This window comes from Neocloeon triangulifer, unplaced genomic scaffold, assembly GCF_031216515.1.
Source record: "Neocloeon triangulifer isolate White Clay Creek 2 clone unplaced genomic scaffold, ASM3121651v1 ptg000008l, whole genome shotgun sequence".
NCBI classification, from domain to species: domain Eukaryota; kingdom Metazoa; phylum Arthropoda; class Insecta; order Ephemeroptera; family Baetidae; genus Neocloeon; species Neocloeon triangulifer.
In genome coordinates this window covers 1,036,239-1,061,458 of record NW_026775550.1, presented here as the reverse complement: position 1 = coordinate 1,061,458, position 25,220 = coordinate 1,036,239, and the positions used below count along the sequence as shown (strand labels likewise).

General features: G+C 33.8%; 2 protein-coding genes across 2 annotated transcripts in view; both read left to right on the top strand.

Annotated features, from left to right (window-relative positions):
* Positions 1 to 25,220, top strand: part of LOC132194857 (POU domain, class 6, transcription factor 2) — a 102,978-nt gene that overhangs the window by 65,959 nt on the left and 11,799 nt on the right. Inside the window, exon 4 of the mRNA XM_059616421.1 lies at positions 2,796 to 2,885. Within this exon, the coding sequence (XP_059472404.1) occupies positions 2,796 to 2,885 (90 nt within the window). The remainder of the gene's footprint in view (positions 1 to 2,795; positions 2,886 to 25,220) is intronic.
* Positions 9,729 to 11,197, top strand: LOC132194805 (uncharacterized). The gene is made up of 6 exons (XM_059616309.1): positions 9,729 to 9,911; positions 9,964 to 10,022; positions 10,087 to 10,296; positions 10,347 to 10,541; positions 10,718 to 10,927; positions 11,030 to 11,197. Exons 1-6 carry the CDS (start codon positions 9,812 to 9,814, stop codon positions 11,171 to 11,173), a joined length of 918 nt encoding a protein of 305 aa, XP_059472292.1. The 5' UTR covers positions 9,729 to 9,811; the 3' UTR covers positions 11,174 to 11,197.

The following is a 25,220-nucleotide window of genomic DNA, read 5'->3' as shown; positions in this document are numbered from 1 at the left end:
ATCATTATTGTACCACCTGCAGGCCTGTGTTTCGCACTCGCAAATGTTATTATCCCGGCAATTGTGTGCGGAATTAAAATGGCACTCGAAAGGCCTCTTGGCCGCCGGGCAATTTCGTTGATTGTGCTGCGGATCGCGAATTTATTAATTTTTATATTTTTCCCAACGTCATTATGTGGATTTGCAGCTTCTTTTTATTCGTCAGCGAGTGCCCATTAGCAGGCGGTGCGAAGTATCGGAAATTATTTAGTTGCTCCATAGGGAGCCGTTTCGGGAGTTTCATTCCGCGTCAGGTCCCTGAAGAATGCTCAAATGAGTGGCATGACAAGAGGTTATTTGCTCACTGCATCAAATAAAAATAAATATTGTCGATATTGAAATACAGCAAAAATTTCCATTGAAAAAGCGCAGGAATTGAAAACTACGGAGAAAAATTTTGTTGGAAACGATGTGGGAAGTAAAAATGAATTTGAAACTTCATAAAAGTTGGAGATGTTAAGATGTTTGAAAAAGTTAATAGGGTTAAATATTTTTTTAACCATTTTATACAGATAACAGTAAAATAATTTAGCCTATTAGCTGATTTTTAGCTATATATACATCATTTTAGTCTGTTTGAATCTGAAATTTCAACTGTTAAATTGAATTATAAATTTTATTAAATCAATATTTCGTTCAAATTTATTTCATAAAATGTAGCTAGAAGTCAATTTACAACAACAAATTCCTCTTTTAAAGTTCAAACAACCAAGCAGAACGCTTTTTGGAATTTAATTAATTTGTGGTTTTTTTTATTATTATTTAATTATTCTGTTATTCAACTGTTTAAAGATTGAACATGCCGCAAAACAAATTTAAATATTCTCATCTTTTAAAAAAATAAATAATACCTTTATTAATAGATTTACTCTGAATTCTAAAATATTTCAAAACAAATATTTTACTTTTTTAAATGTCGACTTCTTTCCAATGAAAACATGGATAATTTTAATTTGAATTAATTGACATTCATAATTTATAATGCTTGCTAATATAAACTTTTGCTTCTGACACATAATGAGAAAATCCGAGGCGCGCATTTCCGACCCTGAGGCGTGAGTGTGTTAGTTACTTTGCAAAGAAGGTGCCCACTTGAGCCTGCACGTAGTACAATGAGCGCACAAACACCCCATTCTTAGCCTCTCTCTCTTCAAACGGCGTAAGTTGCACATGTGCCCACGCATAATTATAATGTATTCACTCGCCCGTGGCCATCCTCGTGCCGTGCAAACTGCGACACAAATACTCCGTACGTCAGGTTATAAACAGGCGCACTTGCCCGCCGCCCCCGTTTCTTCCATTACATTCCGCACCCCCGAGAGTCAGCGACTGAAACAATGCCTGATTAAGAACAATAACCCTTGCTTCCTCCACTCGCGCTCTCTCCGCTCGGAACAAATGCGACCCGCGTGCACGCACACGGCAATGATGATTCTGATGATCGCCTCGAAAAGTGACGCGTTTTGTTTTTATTTTGGGCCTGAGATGAAGTTTGCTGAATTAATTATTGAGCTAATGTAGTAAATTGGTTGCTTCATTCCTTGCATAATTGATTTTCAATATTTTAATATGTTATTCTCAATAAAGTAATTTATCTCACATATTTAAAACATTGAGACAACTGGAATATTATTCTTATGGAGAACTATTATGTAAGATTATGGAATTGAGTAGTATTTAAAATATTAAATTCAAATAAAAAGCTAAAAAGTCTGGAAAACCAAATAAAATACCAAAAAATGTTACTATGATTAAAATAATTTTAATGTGTGTTATAATATTAAAAAAAAAATATTTTTTAAATTGCTTTTAAATTTAAAATGAATAAAATCATTTACATTGATAAAAACAAATAATTAAAAAGTTATTAAAATTTTTTACTAATTAATATTACCCACTAATCATAAAAATCCAGTAAAACAGACTTCTTCTAATGAAAACCATCTAACGACAGACCAAGTTTGAAAAATATCAGAAATTTGAAGAAAAATGGGCTTAAAATAACGCATTTTAAGAGATTTCAAAAATCGATTTCATTAATTTTTGAAATCTTTTTTAACTCGCTCAATTCCATTTTGCAATCTGATCATTTTACTATCACATAAACGAATTTTATTGTTTATTATTGTAGAATGGAGTTTTACAACTCTTTTATTACAACTCTCTGTTCTCATTGTTAATCGCAAAACATGCACGTTGGCGAAATAAATTGAACAACAGAAAATGAGCTTTGAGCTGTGCATATCTGCACAACGAGCACCTCGGGCGCGACAAAGTGCTGCAGGGTCCGCCCCTGGATTCGCCCACCGAGGCAGAATAAGCCGGGCGCTGCATATATTCAGCACATAGATGATGATGGCGACGTATTTATTTAATGTACTTGCAGCAACTTTAATTCCTAATTACATGCCACTCACATTTAAACTTTGCAGTCAGTGGCTCCGTGGAGTTTTAACTTTGCCCTGCTCTATGCTCGCTTGATTAATCTTCGCGAAACTTAAAACCACCACACATTAAACAAAAGCGGAGAACGGCGGCGCAGCATCTTAGATATTGCCCTGTGTGTAGCAGTGGTAGTTTTGTTGGGCGCGCTTGTTATTATCCTAAATGAGAAGGGTTAAGTTTGTATAATTAAGCGCACTAATTTTTATTAATTCAAACTTCAAAACTTTGCCCTATCTCTCACGCCCTCCCTCACTATCCGCTTAATGTGTGAAGACAGCGCACGTCTAACTAATTGCGCTAATTTGTTACAGGTCGGCATGATGGAGAAAATTCTGATCTCGGACGGCCTCAACAATAACAGCAGCAGCGCCAAAAGCACGCCAACATCCTGCCTGCAACATGTAAGTAGAAAGCCTAAATTTTAATTTAATGTAAGATGTACGAACGTTTAATCGTTTGATAAACGGCATCGTCTGGCTTAAAATTAAGATACAATATTCTAAGTGTCACATGGGTTTTTGGTAAAATTTTAAAACATATTGGAAAATTAAGATTAGAGGAACTGTTAAGACTAATTTTAACTTCCCTGACATTTTAATTTAAAAAAAAAAACATGATTATAAGCAAACTTCTTTCGTTAATTGAAGTGTATTTCATTAAAGAGATTCAGTACAACATAATTTAAAGTAAGTTCTGATTCTAAATATTTCACTATTACTCTTTTTCCGGAGAAAAGCCAATTAACATCGAAAGTTTTAATTGAATCACAAACATGATCAATTGTACGGTGAATTTTTAGATCGACTTTGTTTCAAATAAAAGACATAAAAGTAATTAAATAATAATAATCGAATTTCAGAACTTTAAAAATTGTTTAAACTTTACAAATTTGTCAAAAAGGATTTATAAATGAAAAATATTATTTTAATAATCACTATCAATATTTCAATATTCAATTTAAATATATTTGTTGGTTCACGATTAGTATCAAAATTCAAAATCAATACCTAATATGCAGTATTAATCATAAAAAAAATTTTAGTGAAAAAAAATTCATATTGCAGCTTCTTTTATATTACAAACTTCTTTTACTTCAATTATTTGGAGAGTTAAAATCGTTTGATTTTAAGACGTGGATAAATTAATAAGATCGCCATTTAATCGTGGATTTGAAACTTTGTGTTTTATTTTTTTAAAGTGATAAGAAATATGTGATTTGATGAAACAGGACGATTGAAATACTTATCAAATTTAGCAATTTTTAAACATTTTCATGATTAGAAGCTTTCACTCGTGGATTTGCGCGTATCACAAATTTCATTTCGCAATCACAGTTGAACAATTTTTCAATCGGGCGCGGTGCCACTTTCCTGCCGCTCGGTGCTTTTCAATTCGGAACCGATGGATTTTCCGTGCCCGAAATTGCCGTTTCCCCTTCAATTTCACAGTCAAAAGGGCCGACAAAAGCGCGCCACTTTTCACACCAACCGACTGTAAATAAATTTATATCAGCAATAATTCGAAATACATAAGTGAAAGCAGCCCATTGAAAACGCGCGCCATCTGCCGTTAGTCGCACGTGAATTGTTAATGAGCAGGCGAATATCACGTTAATATGCAACCGTGTGTGCGCCGCCGCCACCCTCACATAAATTAGGCCCTTTCCCGTCTAATTTCGCGTCAAACGGCGTCATTTATTTTTGCGCGTGTAGACGCTGCACACACACTGCTCTCTAATGAATAAACATAACCTCAGCATTGTCTAATGTGGTAATAAGCCCGAGAGTGCCGAAAGCAGGGGTGCGTCGAGGGTGGAAACAGCGCAGAAAGAGACACACACACATCCTCTGCTCGCTCACTCGCACGTCACATATTATTATGCACGATTCAATTAGATCTTTGTGAATCAAGTGTCTGCATGCCTGGTTGCATCCCCTCCTATAGCGCGCAACGTGTGACATTTGCACCCCCGCCGCCGCCGCGTTTTCACCCCTTTCGCGGGGTGTGTTTTATGCTGATTAGCGCTCAACCGACGCTTTGTTCTTCTCTTCTTCCATTCAAATGGCCGCCGGCGTTTTAATTTGCATTCGCAGCACGCGCTGGAATTAAAAAAAAAATTACCAATTCAACCCCCTCGCCGAACACTACATACTTTGTTCGTATTATTCGATCGCGTTTTATCAATAATCTAAATGGAAATAAGGATGCTGCAGCGTCCATCTCCCCGCCGTTGCTATTTGGTTTGGGAATTATTTATTTTCGCAGCTCGTTTTTCCCGAGCGAGTGCATGAAATCAGGGGTGGGCTTGACGCTTGTCAATCTGTCACTTTGCCGCGGGGGTGCTTTTTTCCCGCACGCATAGCAACAAAAAAGTGACTGTCGATTTTAGGTGTTATGCATGCGGGCGAATCGTGTATTGAACTTCAAAGCACAAAATACGCATTGTTTTTATGCAAGTTTTAGTTTGTCGATATTTAAAAATTATTTTATGTGCATATTTAATATTGTTGAACTAAATGAGGAATCGTAACACTTGGGGAGGATTTCATGGAAAATTAGAAATTAGAAATATGAAATTATAATGTGAAAATAGAACGTTTTCTTCGCTACTTTGGGATTTACAATCAGTATTACAACAAAAATGTTTCTTCCTATATATAACCAAAAAAATATTTTTCTTTTCAAAAAGCTTTAAAACATTCTTAATTTATAATTTTAAAACATAATGTTTTAAATATCATTTTAAAACGCACTGTGTTCTATTATTTAAATAGTATTTTATATTTTAAATTTAATTTTTTATTAAAATTATTTTTGGACTTTAAAACTATTTTAAATGATAATTGACGTGAAAAAATTAAAATTTAAACATGTTTTAATTATAAATAAATATGGTTTGGACATGCATTATGCTCTACACCCTTGAAATAATTTTCAATGCAATATCATCGTCAAAAATTCGTTTTAATAAATTCAGACAACTTGTAAGTAACGACAGATATGCTTCATATTTTTTAATCACGCTTCAATAAAAACTTGATGCATACAAATTATCAAATTACAATGGATTGCGCATTAAAAATAACTTATCACAAAATACAGATTATCGAAGACTGCTGAAAAATGGTTCTTTTAGTGGGAAAATAGTTTTAGAAATTTTATCTCGACGTAAAAATTACTCAGGCTACGTGTTTTTTATTTCTTTAATAAAAAAATCCAATTGAATCAAATTTAGTGAGTCATTTGTCAGACTGGAGGGCCGGGCAGCGGCCCGCAGCCCATTTGATTTGGTGAGAGTAATTTGGTTTATTCCGTGGTAATGCCGAATTTCTACAGAATTGTATAACAGCTGCTTAAATAGTTAAATTATGCTGACGATACAGAGATACGCGGAACTTGCTGATTAATTGTTAAGTCTCTTGGCACAGTTATTGAATGATGAGTGTCACGGTCAGGTCGGGCCCTGACACATTGGTTTTTTAATTGTATTTTTCTTTTTTGAGGCACCTTGATGTGAGTTTCAATTTTTTTTCCTCTCTTAAATCATTTGCTGAAATGTGTCCAGCTATTAAAAACCTGTGACAAGTGGTTACAAAGTTTGATGAAATTAATCTAAAAAAATGCTTTGGCTCAAAGTAAATAAGACATTTAATTTAATGATTCAAAATAATCACAAAATCTTTCTTTAAAACAAAAATTTACCCTCAATTTACTTTCAATCAGCTTGATAAAATTAGCAAAGGTACAGAATTTTCGGATCAGTAATTGAACAAAAAAAATTAACAGACAATCAAGTTGATTTTAATTATTGCCGCACTGTTTATATATAAAGAGCAAAATGAACCCGAGCCAAAGTTGCAGCAAATTTCTTCTTGTGTTGGTCCGTCTTTCACGACAAGAAAGCGGCTGTCCAGTGAATTGTGCCGAGCCTTGGGAGACGAGTGAGGGATGAGGGTTGTGTGTGTGTTTGTTGTGTGTGCAGCTCCACAGTTTGTTCCTCTTCATTCTTTTTAGACAGCCGGCCCCGAGCAAATTTGCCGGTACTTAGCTTTCTTTGCATGCTGCAGCCACTCTGGAGCGTCTTTAGAGAAATATAAGACAAATAAATACACACACACACACGTTTGTGAGTGTGCATAGAAAAAAATGGAAAGAAAGAACTGCCGGACGGTGGTGCAGATGCGGAGGGTATGAAACAAAATAGCAGAATAAATAAATTTCCGGCGGGGCGAGCGTCAAATTTGGTATTCATCGCGTATCATTTGATATTCCTCGGAGAAATTTTCCACTCGCACACACACACAGAAAAGTGACTTACGTAAGGAACATTGCCGCGCTGTTTCAAATTCAATAAATAAAACATTTCCTTAACTGGACGCTGTGAGCAGCATTTTTATTCGGATGTATTTATGCATTAGGTTTGACTATTTACATGCGTCCGCTTTTGTTTATTATTTATTTGCTGGCTCCGTTTTTGTATTTTATTTTTCTGTTTTGCTTGCTTGGCGTCGTGTTTTATGAATTCATTTATCTGCGTAACATGCGATCTTGGAATAATGCACAGGATGTCGGCCGGCCGAGGCACGTATTTGCATGGCTAATTTCCACATAATATGGAGATTGCAATTGTTTGTGATGTGTAGGGGCGCAATTTGTTGTTTTTTTTCTTCGTTCGGATATTAGCCTTGTTTCGACCGCAGATGCAAATGGTGCTGGATTATTCAAATCGCGCCGTCGCCGTGCAATGATTGAATTATTATTACCCTTTGAAAGTGGAGCAGCTGATTATTGCTGTTTAAGAATTTGAATCGGAAATCGGAGCATTTCGTTAATCCATACACATGACTTTCGAAACATTGCCAGACGGTGACCAAATTGAATGAGAGAGCAGACCTGGTATTCACAAAATTACAATATGTGACGAGAGTGAATTAATTTCATGACACTTTTAGAAACCTGAGCTCAATTCTGACTCAGTTATATATAAGATAAGTTTTAAATTTTTTTATTGTTTATTTATTTTTTCTGCAACCTAAAAATGTATTATTTTTTACATTAATAAAATTTATTTGCTAAAATTAACAATTTTTATAAATTTCAGCGTTAATTATTTACCTCTATTATTATTATTATTAAATTTCAATAAATTATTAATATATTTTTATAATTTAATTTAAATATAAAATATATGTATTTGTCTTGCTGACACATTACATTATCTTTAAGTTTTACTAACGTGGCATAAAAAGGAACCAATCAGCTTTATGATGTTAGATAGGATAATTTGTCAAAAGTAGTTTCAATAAAACAATGATTGCATTCTTAATTAAAATTTTAAGAATAGGATAGAAACAGATAATAAATAATTTGATTTCATAATCAGGTATTTAAAATTTGTATTTATAATTGATTATTTTATGTAACTTAAAATATTTATTTAACTTCACAAAAATTATCCTTTGACCACTCTATACGTGCAAAGTTTGCGAAAACTTTGCACGAGTTTTGATAGCCACGCATTTCGCTTCAAAAAGGCCAAAAATATCACACTCGGGCACACATAACGTGCCGGTGAAAGGCGAACCCGTGAGCATTTTTTGCAGATCAAAAAGGCAAGAGCGGTCGGCGGTGGCCATCCCTCCGCCGCTCTCCCTTTCACGAGCCAGAGAGAAAAAATAATAAAATAAAAAATCGAGTGAAGAAAATGAAATTGAGTGTGGAAAAGCTTACGTTTGACCCCGGCGCTCCTCTGGCGTAATAAAAATTGCGTTTTGTTCGCGGCGAGGGGAGTGAAAAAAAGTGCAGTGTTTGGCGATCTCATTATAAATTGGAAAAAAGCGGGAGGATGGAAAATATTATTATTTACCGAAGAGCCCTCGGGCGAAACAGTAGTGACCGCACATTTTTTTTTCATTTCATTTCGTATTCTTTTTGTTTTCACTGCATTATTCCTTTCGTCGGCACCCCTTTTGTTTATTTTTCATATTGAATTTATAATTAAAAAAATAACGGTGGTGACGCGCGGCGCCGGCATTATCATGATTATTGGAATAAATTAAGCGTTGTCGCTTCGCTCTTTCATTTCCATCGCAAACTTTGATATTAATAAAAAAAAAAAAAACGCCACCGCGAAACTTTGAACTGCCGATTGCGAAGGGGTGAGCATTTATACATTCGCCTCTCCGCGCAATGAAATTTAACAACCTGTGTATGCATATTTTTGCATTCGGAATAAATGAAAGAAAATCGGCGCGGCGTGTTTTAATTTATGCCGCTGAGGATTGGGCGGCGCCGCATGAATATTCAAGCAAATCAAACAAAATCCGCGGGCGCGTTGAAAAGAAGAATTACATTCGCTCCTTGCGGTCTGCAAACGACCGACCCTCTCCAACCCCGCATAAATTTGCCGCTGGTTTATTTATATGTATCGGGAATTATGAAATAAAATACAACTCTCTGAAGAATTGCAGCCGCCGCTGGTGTTTTTTTAATAATGAACTCGGCGCTTGATTTATGCCGCTGTTGGTGGCGAATGTGTGAAATTGCCCTTTGTGCCGCTGTGACTACAACCCAGCGAATTTATTTAATTCGTTTTCACGACATGTTTCAAAGCAGAATAGAAACGCACTTTTAATTTTTATAACGTATGTAAGAATGCACATTATAAGTAAATAATTTTATTAAATTCTTTATCTCATGCTGCAAATTTTTGCATAAAATTAGTAATATTTTTAATTTTTCCATGCAAACTCTCTAAATATTAAAAAAATTTCTACTTAATTGTTTGAAATTACCATTCAAGAAACAGAATATAAAGTTTCATTCTATTAAAATACATTATATTTTAATAATTTTATAAAAACATTTAATTACATACTAAATATTTGTGTCTGTAATTTTAATGTCAAAACGGTTAAGCACACAGAAAAATTAAAAACGCATGGATTCGTTAATTATCATGACTGATTTCAAATCAATTGTTTAATATCATTCATAGAGCATTCAAAGTATTTATTTTCATAAACACTGATGAAAATCAGATAGAAAACCTGAACGAGTGGGCGGCGAAATGATAGCTTTTGATTTTTTTACCGGAAGCAGAGCACGGAAAAAGGTCAAAAACTAAATAACAGTCTGCAGATTTTCCTCATATTCGCCAGGCACCGTCACACTACTTCCGTTTTTTTATGACGTGTCCGCATTTCGAAACTGCACAGCTCGCTCAGTACCGTCAGCAGTTCCAAACTGAATGTTGAAATGCACTTGTGAAGGAACATCTCGTTAATTTGCCATTCAATACGTTTTGTCTTTGAACTTTCACTTCATTATGCAAATATCAACAAAAATGTTTTGCGTGGTGGCCGCAACAGTGACGTTCACCATGCTCTTGCTCCATCGCTGCTCAATTGATAGATTTGAATTTGCAGGTAAATTTACAATTATTAATTTTATGTATAATAATTTGTAAATTTTAAATAGGCTCAAAATATTCATCCGCACTATTTGAGGAGATAAAATTTGAAGAAACGCATACAAAAGTCTGTGCAAAGCTTAATTCTGTTAACCATAAATTTCCAATGACTGAAACGCGGCCCTTTTCAGGGCAACGCCACCACAGAAAGTACCACCGTTGCGGACGATGGAAACTACAACGGCTTGGCAGACAATGACAAGAGATTATTGAAATACGCGAAAAGCATTCTCGTCCCACCACATTCTCGCTCAGAACCGTACAACTTAAAGAATGCCAGCATCGTAGATTATTCACAAGAATCCACTTCGATATTTATTCATTCTCTGTTGAAAAACAAAGTTAATTTCAAACAAAGTTAATTGAGGTGGATATTAATTTTCAATCGCAGACCAATGGATTCTTTGTTGAATGTGGAGCCTTAGACGGCGAGTGGTTATCAAATTCCTTGATGCTGGAGAAAAATTTCAACTGGACTGGCTTGTTAATTGAAGGTGGCGCTAAAAATGTTCAGGAGATGCTGAAGAAAAATAGAAAAGCGTGGGTTGCGCCGACTTGTTTAAGCACATCTCCAAAATCTATGGCGGTATATTTGACATTGAAAAAATTTAATCAAATCAAATTGCCACATTTAACTAGAAATAATTAACAATAATTTATTTATTGTTAAATTTTTAAAAACGTTTTGATAGCTTCTATGCAAACAGTAAATGAAATTCGTGATATCCAGCAATTAAAATTTGATTTTTCATTGCTCTAAAGGTCACATTTAATGACAACATATGGGCAGGACATATTCTGCAAAATCCGAACGAATCCAAAGCGGGTGGTTATGTGAACATAACTTGCATCCCTTTCAACACATTCGTGGATGTGCTGGAACTGAAACACATAGACTACTTCAGTCTGGACGTTGAGGGAAATGAATTGGAAATCCTTCGCACGATTGATTTCAAGAAATTCACAATTGACGTAAGAAAATTCCGAAAGTTCAAACATAATTTTAATGTCAAAACACATATTTTATTTAAGCTCATCTACTGATATAATTTTTAACAATGACATTTCTACCAGGTTATGGTTGTTGAGCATCTTAACGTCGGAAACAAATACGACGGGATTCTTCAAATTATGAAGGAGAATGGCTTCACCTTAGTTTCGAAAACTAGGCTTGATCTCACATTTATTCACAATGGAACAATTAACAAAACTATTTGATGCTCTCAAATTAAATTTATTCCTTGCTTGATCCTTATATTGCTATTTTATATTTGATTTAAATAAATTGATATCTAAGAAAGATTTTGTAAAAAAAAAAGAAAAATGTTAAAAGCGCTTTAACAGAGTTCTTTTTGTGTGACTATTTGTCTCTAAATGGTTTTTATAAATGACTCAACTTGATAAAACAAGGTGATAAAACAAAAATTCCATTTAATTTTATGAGTTTTTTTTGTCGCTGTGCTTGGCTTGGATTGGCTGGCAGTCGGACGACAAAGTTTAAATGGAAACATTCTAGATAACACAATGTTAAAGTCAACCAGAGTCTTGATGAAAATTAGGGAAACCTTGTAAATGCCAAATTAGTATTATATGGCAATTAAATTTTTCTTTCCCAAAACGTTATATTCAATAAATATCAGACATTATTTAAAATATATATACAAAAAAATGGTTAACTGCTGTCTGAGCTAACTGTATTTCACTTTCCACCGCTGTCTCTAGACATTTTTTTAAGATTGCTTATCTCAAATGCAGTGTAAAGGCACCTAAAAGTCACGCACCGCCACTCTGCAACCGCATTTTGAGTATAAAACATTGACTTGACGATTCCTCGTGCCAAAACTGCACACACTGTTGGAAAGGTCCGATTTATAAGTATATTTTTATTTGCACTTGCAACGAAACATCTCGTTAATTTGTTATACATCAACTTTTTCTACGAACGCAAACTACAATATGCTTCATTCAACAAAAATGTTTTTCGCGGTGGCCGCAACAGTGACTTTCAGCATGATCTTGCTCCATCGCCGCCAAATTGATACAATCATTGGAGGTAACTTTTCTTTGAATGTGTACATCAAATCTTCTATTATTCTACTAATTTGAAAAAAAAAAAAGTCGAGAAAAATACACCAGCACAATTTGAGGTGAACATTTTGAAGAAACACGTAATATAATACATTTTTTTCTAGAGCTGATTAAGCTTATCGAAAAATTTCCACCAGCAGAATCGCGGCTCTTTTCAGAGCCACCTCACAACAGAAAGTACTGCTGTTGCGGACAATGGGAACTACGATGGTCTCGCAGACAATGACGAGAGATTATTGAAATACGCGAAAAGCATTCTCGTCCCACCGCACCCTCGCAAAAAACCGTACAACTTGAAAAATGCTAGCGTTGTAGATTATTCACAAGAATCCACATCGACATTTGTTCATTCGCTAATGAAAAACAAGGTTTAAATATAATCAAACGTGTTGATGTTTATAATCATGTTTTAACTCGCAGACAAATGGATTCTTTGTTGAGTGTGGGGCTTTAGACGGCGAGTGGTATTCCAATTCATTAATGTTGGAAAAATATTTCAATTGGACCGGCTTGCTTATTGAAGGAGGTTCTAAAAACGTTAAGGAAATGCTAAAGAAAAAAAGAAAAGCGTGGGTTGCGCCGACTTGTTTAAGCACGTCTCCAAAATCCATGACGGTATTTGAAAAAAAAAAATAATAATAATAATAAATAAATAAAATAAAAGCCGAGCGAATTTAAAAGCGCTTTTTGTAAGACTTTGATGAAAAAATTTTAAAATTGTGAATTTCTGCAATTTAAAGACTTCATTCTTATAAACTAACTTAAATTTTCTTGTGAAATAGCCAAGATATGTTAAACGTAAGCATCTGATTTGATTATTTTGTTAGTTTGTTTTTGTACTTTTTATAAAATTTCCTTAATTTTTGTTCAAATAGAAAAATATATTTTTTTAATAATGAATACAAGTTCAGCTAATCTCAAAAGCTTTATCGACTGATGCTCGTGTTAGCTATCAAGAAAATCGCTCGGCACAACATCACAACAAACATATCATGGACAAGAACAATTTTTTCAACTTTGTATTTTTCTTCACTTTGTAAATTTTTCAATTCAAGCGATAACATATTCCAATCTAAAGGTCACTTTTAATGACAACTCATGGGGAGGACATATTATGAAAAATCAAAACGATTCAAAAGAGGGTGGTTATGTGAACATTACTTGCATCCCTTTCAACACATTTGTGGATGTGCTAAAACTGAAGCACATAGACTACTTCAGTCTGGACGTCGAAGGAAATGAATTGGAAATCCTTCGCACGATTGATTTTAAAAGAGTCACAATTGACGTAAGAAAAAAGTGCAATAATTTTAAAATGATTTGATAAAAAATTAACACGAAATTAATTCTCATTTCAAGTGCGTTTACGAATGTAATTTTTAATAATGGTATTTCAATTATAGGTCATGGTTGTTGAGCATTTTAATGTTGGAAATAAGCTAAACGAGATTCTTCAATCTATGAGGGAAAATGGCTTCACCTTAGTTTTAAAAACGGAGCTTGATCTTTACTATATTCACTACGGATCAACTAACAAAATTACCTGAAGCTTCTTGGTTAAAATTCAACTCTAAAACTCTCTCATATTAATGTTTAAAGATATAAGTTTCAAAGTGACGCTAATTTAAGATTTTGCAACATTGTTCAAAGAAACGCGAGTTTTTAATATTTTCTATTAACAAAAATCCTAATATTCGCCAAAATACAGAGATTCATTCGTTTCATCAGACTTTTTTGTGCGATCACTTCTTTTCTGATAATTTTGTCGACAGAATAAAACAGATAATTGTGGAAAATTTCAAAATTGTTTTGTTATAAACAATTTAGATTTGTAGTTATAAAATATTAAATTTGACAATTTTTTCGCTGTCTGAAGTAAATTTTGCACAGAAGTTCAAATATGAGCTTTGTATTTTGCTTGCAAAAATAAATTTTTATTTCTGTCCTCAATTTTCTTTTTTATTTGCATTTTCCAATTTGTTTGAATTTTCCCCCACGTTTCGTTATTTCTTTCCGAGAGTCTCTCGGGTAATAATCGCGGCGAAGTCATCCAATTTCTGACCTGTTGAGAGAAAGGGAGGGTGCGAAATTCACGCCGTCTCGTTTTCGCGCGATCAGGGTGTGGCCGTCGCTTCTCCACTCGGCCGCCGCTGACCTACACGGAATATTATTTGCATCCGAAAACAGTGCCGGCGGATAATGCAAAGGCGGTCGGTCGGTCGACGGAGGGTGCTGGAATTGTTCCAAGCCTGTGTATTATACTCACTCGTCTTCTTACTCACTCAGCATCACTCCCCCGAGATGTTGGCGCAAGAGATAGAATAATAACAAGCGCGCTGTCCGAGATGGACAGACCAATCAGAGAGCGAACGTTATTTTTATTATAATGCGCTATCGATTTTATTCAAATTTGCCTCGTGATACTTTTGAAACAAAGGACGTGAAAGATATTATTTTGAAAATGTAATCAATAAATAAAATTTGAGAATTAAATTTTGTTACATAAATTTGGAAAAGCGTATTATTGAATTTTGAAGACAGAGAATTTAGAATAAGCTGTGGGTCTAATTTTGCCTTTTTACCCTTAAATTCAGGTCTTCCTCTCAACCAATTCAATTTTAATTTTGTGATAAGTTAAAAATCATACAAGTAATCAACAATTTAATTACGCAAAATTAATTTTGAGAAAATTTAATATTATGAGATATAACGAGATTTTTATATCAACTTCACTGGGATATTAGTGAGGGATTATTCTCTTCAGGTTGATATTATAATATCCCAAGGGAATCAATGCTTTTGCAAAGGGAATTTTCAAGTAAGTAAGATAAAAAAAATTAAAATAAGCACGTAAACGGTTAAATAGAAATAATTTATGCTTAGAGAAACAAATATTTTTATAATGAATATGCTTTACATTGGAAATTTTTATTATTTATTTATATTATTTTATCTTATTTTTATTATATTAATATTTGATTTTTTTTATTTCACATAAAGTATTATATTTAGTTAATAGTAATATATAATTAAACACATGTTGAGGCTAATGATCAGTGTTAGAGCACTTTTAAAAGTGGTGATTTCTGATCAATATGATGGACACATTTTGAAATTTAAAATACGAAAATATTTAATATATTTACCTTCTTATAGTTGTAAAAAGTAATATTAGATCAAATATATTATTAGTATATCATCGCATAATTTATGACAGCAGAAAATTTGAGCAGAGCTGCTAAAAACTCATAAATGCAGTTGACGGCGCACATAATATCGTAACGAGATGCGGTGAAATTATTCCCCTTGGAGGAGTTTGTTGCAAATAACAAACACACGGGACGCGAGCAAGGAAAGAAGTGTGCAGCATTTCAATCAGATATAAACACAAGTGTCTGAAAACTTTTCCGATGATTCGGAGTTGCAGATAAACAGGGTCTCGTGTCGAGATGGCCGTTTAAATATTTACCCTTTCCCGAGAGCCAAGCCGCGCCGAGAAGTCTTTCTTTCTTTTTAGCATTTGAGGTCAAAGTAAAAATTAAATCACCTCACATGCACGTTGCGCCTGTTTAGGGATTCAACGGCCCAATTACCATAACATCACATCTCTCTCACTCCGCCCGGCTCCTTCGTCTTTGCGCGCTCTCTGCTTTATATTTGCATAAAGCCGCCGCCGCCACCGCTGCTGCTGTGTCGCTTGCATTTTATCAAAATATCGCCCGCTGTTTATCTGGTCACAAGTCACAGTCGCACCACAACTTGTCCAAAGAGTGAGAGAGGGGGGGTTTGTCTCTTTAACAACTTATTTTATCAAGCATACAATGCGTATATTAAAAAAATGGTTACTGTTAATTACTAATTATTAAATTATGTTTTATAAGTAACAAATTTTAATAAATGGAATTAATAAGATTTTTTTAATTTCTTTTTTAACAATAAAAATTTAAAAATAATTAAAATAACATTATTAACTATTTAATTTATCAAGAATCACTACATATTTAATTTTGGGCCAGACGTATTCTCACAAAATAAAAAATAGTAAAAATTATATTTAATATAGAATGTACATCATGAGTAATTATGAGATAAAGAATTTAAATAATTGCTGTTGAGCAGCTGAAAGTATGATTGATATTGAGAATTAATTCAATTAATGTAATAATATTAAATTTTGACAAGTGCGCTCTTTATTTTCTAGATAATTTTTTTATTGTAATTTCAATTCAATTAAATTCTAAATACCTTAAATTTTAACAGATGTAATGAAAGTAGAGTGAATTACGAACTCATAATCACCGGACCCTTAAAGAATGGCGAATTACATATCATTTAGGTAATAAACAACTATAATTATTTAGAAAGTTTCGAATTTGTATGACTGTAATATATTTGTTTATTTTGAAACAATTTATTTCCGTCAAATTAAATAAAAAAACAAATTTAAAGAAAAATTTGTCTTCGTCTGATCCTCTTGAACTTCTTATATTTCACTTTTCTTTCTTTTGTAATTATGCAATTAATGCAAAAGAAAAAACGGGGCTGTCACTTGCTTCAATTTTACCAAACTCAAGTGAAAAATCATCCTCTCTCATGATCTGCATAAATAATGTTGAAAAATTTGTCAAACTTCATCTCGTCAGTCCCCTCGGTGCAGACAAACGCAATTTTTAATCGCACGCGCGTGCACAAAAGCCGCGTGCGTCGAGTTAAATGAGTCACTTTTCGTACCCACATGAAAAATTGCACCGCCAGCATTATACATATGCTAAGCGCAAGGGGGGTGCGAGCGTGAGCGAGGGTGCATCTTTCTGCAACTGAGCATCGAAGAGGGATTATTATTTGCAATAGGGATGTAAGTATCCTTGCTAATCCCGAACACAAACTGTGTATTATTTCACCAAACAGCGCAGAGCGAGTCGAGGAAATTTCAAGAGCAAGGAAAACATTCTGTAGTGCGCCGGGCCGGCTATTTGAGCTGCTCTCCGGCGCCGAGTACCAACCACCCTGCAAGGTGAATAATATTGACTGACCGCCGCCGCACCACCACCACCACTTTTCCCACTTAGCCCGGCCTATTGACTCGCCATAACTTTTATCCCTGAGCCGGTATTAGCTCGGGCACGGTGTATTTGTTGCGCGGCTGAAAAGGCAAAACTTTTGTTTAATTGTCGGAAGGCTCAGTTTGGTAATGGTGGAAATCTAGTAAAAATCCATGTTCTATAATTTTGTTTAAAAAGTGGTAAAATAGATCTAAAATAATGCCAAATAATGTTATTTTTCCATGTGGCCTGCAGATAACAAAGAAATAAATGAAATATCAACATTATGTCTAATTTTAAAAGAATTAGAGAATTGGATTGTTACCTTTTTTTATTTAAATTAATTAAATATGTTCGCTTATAATTAACATATTTTTTAACGATTTCATTGTTATAGAACTTTAATTTCAACCTAAGTCAATGTTTGTCAATATTTGATGGAAATTTTAAAAGGAAAATCAGCATCAGGGATGAATTTCATTTAGGAAAATATTGGGTTTTTAATGAAAGAAAAGAGACTTCTCTAAAATTATTAATCATCAATTTAAGGACTAAAATAATTTTTAATAAAATAATGCCTAATAATTCTAAAGAATCTAATATAAAGATATTTTAAAACATATTTACCGAAAATAATTAAATTTTAAGGGACATTTCAATCTGTCTTATTATTATAAAAAATTCCTGAATTACTTCAAAAATTTATGAAGAGATGAGTCTACATAAAAAGCATCATATTTACTTTTATGAATTTTTTTTTAATTCTTCCTTGCAAACTTTTTTATCTGAATTTTAGCCTGAGATACAAAAACATTTATTATTCACTTGGTCGGCTCGACTGCGAGGCGAATTTATCTCATCATCGCACCGGGCTAATCCCCCGCGAGCAGGTCAGCGCTGAAATTAAAATAAAATACATCCTGCTACTTTTCATCGACGTGTTCCGCGCGCATCATATAGACATTTTCATTTTTTTTTAATCCAGCTATCAGTCGGCTGCACATTAGCGGGAAAAGCCGTTTTGCGAAACACACGGAGAGGGGAACGCCTTCATTCATTTCGGGCGAGTTTGATGATTAACCTGGAATGCTGATTATGTTTATCGCGAGCTGCCAGACGAGAGCAGAGCGAATTCATTTCCAGCCATTGCACGAACGGGGAGAGAGAGTAATTCGCGTATTATTATTAATGCTGTCCGTGTTGAACGGCTTATTACAATCCTTTTTCTAATGCACACCGACGGACCGACGGCCGGGGTATTTTTCAATTAGCTCTCCTTTTTTTGTAACCCCGCGTCCGTCCATCCATATTCATCTGACCAACAGCGATATAAAAAATACACCGCATGCACGTACTACATACACCAGCCATCGCAGAAACGAGAGAATCGTTTGGTTCGCTCGAGAGGAGAGAGAAAAAGTAGTGCTCGGTGGAATAATAAAAAAATTCTACTCTCTCTGTCCAGCCACATAAATTTGAATTGCCATTCTGATTATAAATTATCAATTCTCCTGCAGTGACCGCGCGGAAAATCTCCTCCTCCTCCTGCTCGGCATGTGAAAAATTTATTATTCAGATTGCAGTCAACATTATTTTTTTTTATCGCCCTCCACACGTCTCTCTCCACTTTTTTTTAAATTTATTCGCTCGGCTTTGATTGATGTCGAAGAGCGAAGAGCTTCTTTTTTATCATTTAAATTAGAGAGGGAGGTGTGCGTATGGATATTTTTTTATGTATTTCTCATCGGTTGGTATAATCAATAATGCAAATTGCCGGTGAACTCTATCATGCTGTGTTTAATATGACGATAACGGAGGGAACGAAGCAGCAGAGAATTGTTCCGAACGTTTGAATATTCATGAGAAAGTAACCGGCAGAAACAGCTCTCGCCGTTTGTGTAAATTCAGCCTTTATTATTGTTGCCAGCGGAAAATTATTGCACGAGTGTTTCGCGGCTCAACCAATCAGATAAGATTTCCATCTGCGACACCAGCGGCGGCGGCACCGAACTCTGATTTTCGCAATTTGCGTCTCACCACGATTTTCGTGGCTTTGTAGCTTATTAGATTGTGTTACGACGGCAGATATATGCAACCTGCGCGACAGACACGTCGGTGACGTTGCATACTTCTTCATTAAGCAGTGAAGATTAAATTAATAATCATGTAATTGCAACGTAATAAATAGAGAGTAAATTAGATAAAAAAAATTGTCATATTAAGTTCACATGGAATAAAATTCACCAGTTATATTTTCTAGAAATAATGGTGCTTTTTGAACTCCTGCAACGTTTAAATATTTAAATTTATTAAACAATTTTCTTTTTACGTTTGCATTTTACGTTTTGGTTTTTTTTTTGCATTGCCCACCTTCAAAAATTTAATTGGTCTGTTTAAATTGTAAAGAGAATATGTAAAATGTACACATTTTTTTGCTTTTCTTACCCCAATTGGAAGAAAAAGTTCTTTACAATTTTATTGAAAAGATAAATTTAATTTAAATTATTTTATTCAGGCAGGGAATCCATTAGTAAATTAATTGAGTAAGGATTACGAACAGAAAATTATCTTAATTAAGGTAATTAATAAAATATTATTCAAAACTTATCAAAATCCGTAGTATAATAGTCTTATATAAAATTCTTGAAACTTTTTTATATATCATGTAGTATTAAAAGGGTATTTTTATTTTTAAAGTTTAAAAGTTTATACTGTGTTTTTAACTTCACGAAGAATCAAAAAATAATTAAATTTTCTTCCAAATCGACCTTTTATTAATTCCCATGGAATTTTTACATTGTTGTAAATTTATGATTTTTCTGCTTTTTTTCTGATAAAAAATAGAATAATAATAATTTCCCATAAATTCTAATTTATTTATGATTCTAAATGAAGATGAGGCATTTCAAAATTGTCCCTCTCATTGGAAACGAGTGCCTTCAACCCTTTCGCAAGAACGTTGACGCCGCCCTAATTAATTGTGCGCATCTCAAGAGTGCCGAGACGCAAGAGGCGCGACGAAATTAAAATGATAATGTGCCGGAGTGTCCACGGAATGCATCATTATTATGTGCGGGCGGTTTTCGGTCCTTCGGGGGGCGACGCGTGCGCGCGCGTTTATGAAATATAATTTAGCGCCGAATGAAGAGAGAGCGGCTGTGCGGTGACGCCGAGCTAGGGCGAGGGTGGCTCACTGGGTGGATACACATTAATATTGTGAAATGAAGCTCATTTGCATTTAAATAAGGTGAGCGGCTAATCACACCCGGAGCTTAGATAATAATGAATAACTGTGCGTTAATTTGGAAGTTAGCGCTGCTGCAGGCCTGTGTGTGCGGCGCTTGTGGCCGGGTTGCCAGGCGCCACTCTCGCCGCCCGTTTTATCCCCAGCCTAAATTAAAATAACTTTTGATGAATGCGCTCGCAATTGGATCGCATTTCCACCACCGACCGAGAAGCGAGTCACAAGAACTTTGCATAAGAAAAAAAATCCAAAAATTGATGGCACTTTCATTTTTCAAAAATATAATCATATTCAATATCCGTATCTGAACATTTATTTATTTTACTTGAAATTTTAAAATTTAAATTTATTATTATTGCTGTTTTATTTAATTTATACAGATAGGAATACTAGGAATTATTCGGAATATTCACTTTATTTGTTTTTGCAGTTTTCTAATTTAGTTATTTCTAACTTAAGTTCATTTGCGAATTAATTTAAACCACTATTTAATCTATAATTAAAATTGAGATGATATGAGGGGAACGTTGCACTAGCACTGAGAGTGACACATCTCGTCTGCCTTCGTCTGTTTTCGGTTTGAATCATAACATAGCTGAAGGGAATGACTTTATAGGGTGCCTTGTGGGTTCTGCAGACTTGTGATTCACGTTTAAATTTTAAATATACCAAGCCGAATCGTTCAAATAAAATAAACAAAAAATAATTGTATGTATTAATGCTGGTTATTTATAATTATTGTTATTTCTACGTTATTTAAAAAACTTTTAAAGTTTTTAAATTTATTTATTTAATTAATGTTTTTTTTTGTAAAATTTTAATATAAAATTGTACAAATTTTATTAATTTCAATTTAAGTAATACTATTGGCCTGAAAAAAGATTAATAAATATACAAAAAATTAAACTATTTATTATATATTTTGGTTTGCCGAGACCATTACAATAGAATAAATTTATGTTTATATATACTTGCATAGATGAAATAATGTAGCCTTTTGATTTCATTGGAAAATTTGACGCATAATTATGGAATTGCGCTAGAAAAATAAATCTAGAATAATGAATAAATTTGCCATATTTTCATCGTTAAAATATTCGCAGATCTCAATTATCTTGAAATAAACATCATGTTACCATTTTTTTTATATTAGAAATCAAATTTTTGCAGTTAAATTCGTTTCAATACATTAATTCTAAATCAAAACAAGAGCCACGAATAGGTAGAATAATATCAATTATTTTATGGTACATTTTTCCTCTTATTGACGTTGATTTTATAATTGAATTATGATAATAAATTTCTTTTGTTCTTCTAAATACTCAACTAAAGCAATAATTAATGAAAACGTTATATTCTGCCTCAGATGGAAGGAAAAAATAAATAATTTTTTTATCACCTTTGCTTTGGAACAGTTCAGAGCCCCAAAATGATCGGATTAGAAAATTAACAGAGCGCTTGTGTCCCTCGAATGTTGGGGAAAAAACGCTCGGTTTTACCGAGTGCCTGCTTCCTGTGATGACAAGAGTTGTAAATTTCCCTTTTATTTCATCGCCGCGAGTCAAAAGAGCTTTTTTCCGAGCAGTCGGGCGAGGGGTGTCGGGGCTCGTTGGTCGGAGGCGAACACATAAAAATTCGTACGATTGAAAAAAGCCAGCCGAGAGTTCAAGGGAGAGAGAAAGAGAGAGAAGCGTTTGAAAAATTACTTCCACCCTCGGTGAGAGATTCTCGCCTTTTTCCACAGGTTTGCATTAACAATTTAATAAGGAGAACGAGAGAAAATACTCCGTTGAGCTGAAGGGTTTATCGGAATAATAAAGCGTGAGACGCGGTGGGAGAAAAAAGAAAAAGAAAGTGTGCGGAAGTGGAATAATAAATTGGCAAGTTTAATTGCTAATTTTCATTAAAGTGCAAATTCTTTGCGATACAAACTTTTTTCCGTATACCTGAAGGTTTAAAAGTTGGTTTGTCTCCAAATTGATCAATTTAACTTAATAAAAATTTAATACAATTAATTACTTCAAAATTAGATTTTTTGATTGATTTAGAAAATATGGATATTTGTGGCTTTTATATTACAAAAATTAATTGCATAAAAATAAAGTTTCGTAGGGGCTAAAAGTGATCTCGATATATGCATACATCATTATAATTAGAAGAGATTTTTATATCATTAAATTGATGCATTGACAACTTTTTAAATATGTCATTTAACTACTTTTAGAACAATTTTCCATATGAACCTCTTGTATTGTGGTGGCGCTGATGCTAGATGACGATTTGGAAATGCAGTAAATTGGCACGTTCTTGGCTTGCCGCAATTTCTCGAAATAGGTCATTGGTCACTTTTGACCCCAAATATTTCATTCAATACAATTTTTTCACCTTAATTCCACGTTACACAAAAAGAAAACTTCTATAATTGAAAATTTTTATCTTCGGCCATTTTTGGCATGCGCTTTAAAAAGATAAATTTTTTTGTTTTAAATGATTTTACCAGACTTATTGGCTAATTAAAAAGTAAGATTATGACTTCCAAAATTAATTACAGTAAAATTATTTACATTCTTAAATACTGAGAGATCGCGATTGAGAAATGAAATAATAATAAATATCTTTTTTTCAAATAATCCCACTCCTAAAGGGTTGAAAAAAAGACAAAATGGGAGAATTCAGGCCAACATTTAAGGATTTTTTCTTGGTTTTGAAATTAAAATTTGGACCAAATTAGCAAGTTACTTCTAGACATTATCATCTCCACATTTCGCATAATATCTCTCTGAAGAGTGAATTATTTTTATCCCAAATTTGTAATCCAGCAATGAAAATCACGAGGTGAGGCTCTTTAAATTTTATAAATAAAGAAAGAACCTATGAATGAGACGCTTTAATTTTGGTTCGCCGCCGTCGAGTAAATTTAATCGATCTGCGAGAACCTCCATGATTATTATGCTTCTCTGATTTCGCATTCGACGCACGCAATAACAATTAATAACCATCGGTCGGTCGGACGGACGGAGAATTGGAAATTTCGGCTCAATGCAAACACACACGTCGTCGGTGATGTATAATAGCGGGTCGTGCAATAAATCAAACATTAAGTTAGGCATTAGGGGAGCGCGCGCTTATGATAATTTATATTGGTACACGCTCTGCTCTGCTCTCCGTGTTCTGTGTGCGCGTGTAATATGCGAAATTAGCACGCGCCACATGGCTTGGGCCTGCCGCGAACTCCTCGACCATAGAAAGCGGCCGGCCATTCAGATTGAGTGAAACCGGCCCCGATTAATTATTGATATTCGGGGCCGCCGGCCGCACACTCGCCGAGCCAAATCAAATGACGAGAGAGATGAAACCCTCATCTCAACATGTCATCAGTCAAACTTTGCACAGTGCAAGAGAGATTATTGCTCAAGCACAAATTCAGGTGACGGCTGGTTTGATCGGCCAAATTAATTCCGGCGTTCATTGTTGTAAAGTAAATTTGGATCAATGAAAGATATTTTCTGTGTTTTTCTATTTTATTTTCATGGTCTTTCATTAAACTTGTTATAAAATTAAAAATTTTACAACCCAAACAATCATATTATTGAATATTCTCATAAAATGGCATTTGATTTTACAATTTAAACTTAATTTATTTGTTGAATTAATATTAATTTGCGATACATATTGACGTGGTTACACACAGGAACATAGAAGAAACGACTTTTTAAAGTAGTTTCTTCAAGTGTGCAAGGTTATAAATATCTTATTATACTATTTAATTTTCAAATATTCTGTCAAAGAGCATTATTATTTATATGAAACTAATAAACACTTAATATATAGTTATTATAATAAAAATATAAAATGCTAGCATAAATAAATACTACGATTATTAACATTTTTTAAATTTATATAGCTTTTTAATCTTAAAATAGCTCGTTTTTTAACATAAGCTAATTTTTGTTTATAATCACTTAAATTAATAGATCTTTACAATAATTTATTAGAGTGTTCAGATGAGAGGTTCTGAAGCGTCTAAAAGCTGTTTAGTGGGCGCAAATATTTGCAGAACAACAATAAAATATTGAAAATTTGTTTGTAGAAGTTTACACTCAACGAGATGATCATGGAAATGAAGAAAGTCGGGCTTGTCCTCGTTGTTGTTCTAAAAAAAAACGGCTCTTTGTTTTATTTCTGAATAAAAACATTATTTTGCAACGAGGACAAGCCCGATTTTCTTAATTTTCTAATAATGAAAATATTTACGATTAATATTTTTCTCATTTATGCGTTCATTGACGACTTTTGTATGTTTTATTGGTACTTTGTGAACTATAAAGTACAAAAAAAGGTTAAATTTATTATTTAATAAAAAAGCTGTTCAAAAACGTAATTTTGTCATATTGAAAACTCATCACTCTACTGATACGAAATTTTTATAGAACTTTTACCTCTACACTGACCTGATCTTAAAGGAATGAAAAAAAAAAATTACATGTATAGAAAAGCTCAATACTTAAAATTATTTGATCATAATAATGAATTTCAGAAATGAATTTGCTTAAATAAATTAAGTATCTTGACGTAATACTGAATTAATTCATGCAAGAACTTTTAAAAAAGTGCAGTAATTGCTAGAAAACAAATTAATTCAAGTTTGCGTGCCAATAATTCAAATCACTCGATGGTAATTTCTGAAATTAGCTGCGCGTGCAGAAATGAGAACTCTCCAATCTTATCTGCATTACAAAAGAATGAAAATTTATACACACACACTCTAGCAAAAGTGCAGCGGCAACGAATATAAAAAAAAATCCAGGGGTTGCGCTCGCTTGCGGACAAATAAAAAGTTCCGGGAGCGAATAAATCCTGATTGGCCACAGGAATAATAATTTATCGGAGC

What these genes read in the sequence shown, in the direction of transcription:
- LOC132194805 (XM_059616309.1), top strand. Translation starts at nt 9,812, where the DNA reads ATGCAAATATCAACAAAAATGTTTTGCGTGGTGGCCGCAACAGTGACG. An exon ending in TGATAGATTTGAATTTGCAG is followed by an intron (nt 9,912 to 9,963) that starts GTAAATTTACAA and finishes AATTTTAAATAG; the next exon opens with GCTCAAAATATTCATCCGCA. An exon ending in CATCTCCAAAATCTATGGCG is followed by an intron (nt 10,542 to 10,717) that starts GTATATTTGACA and finishes ATTGCTCTAAAG; the next exon opens with GTCACATTTAATGACAACAT.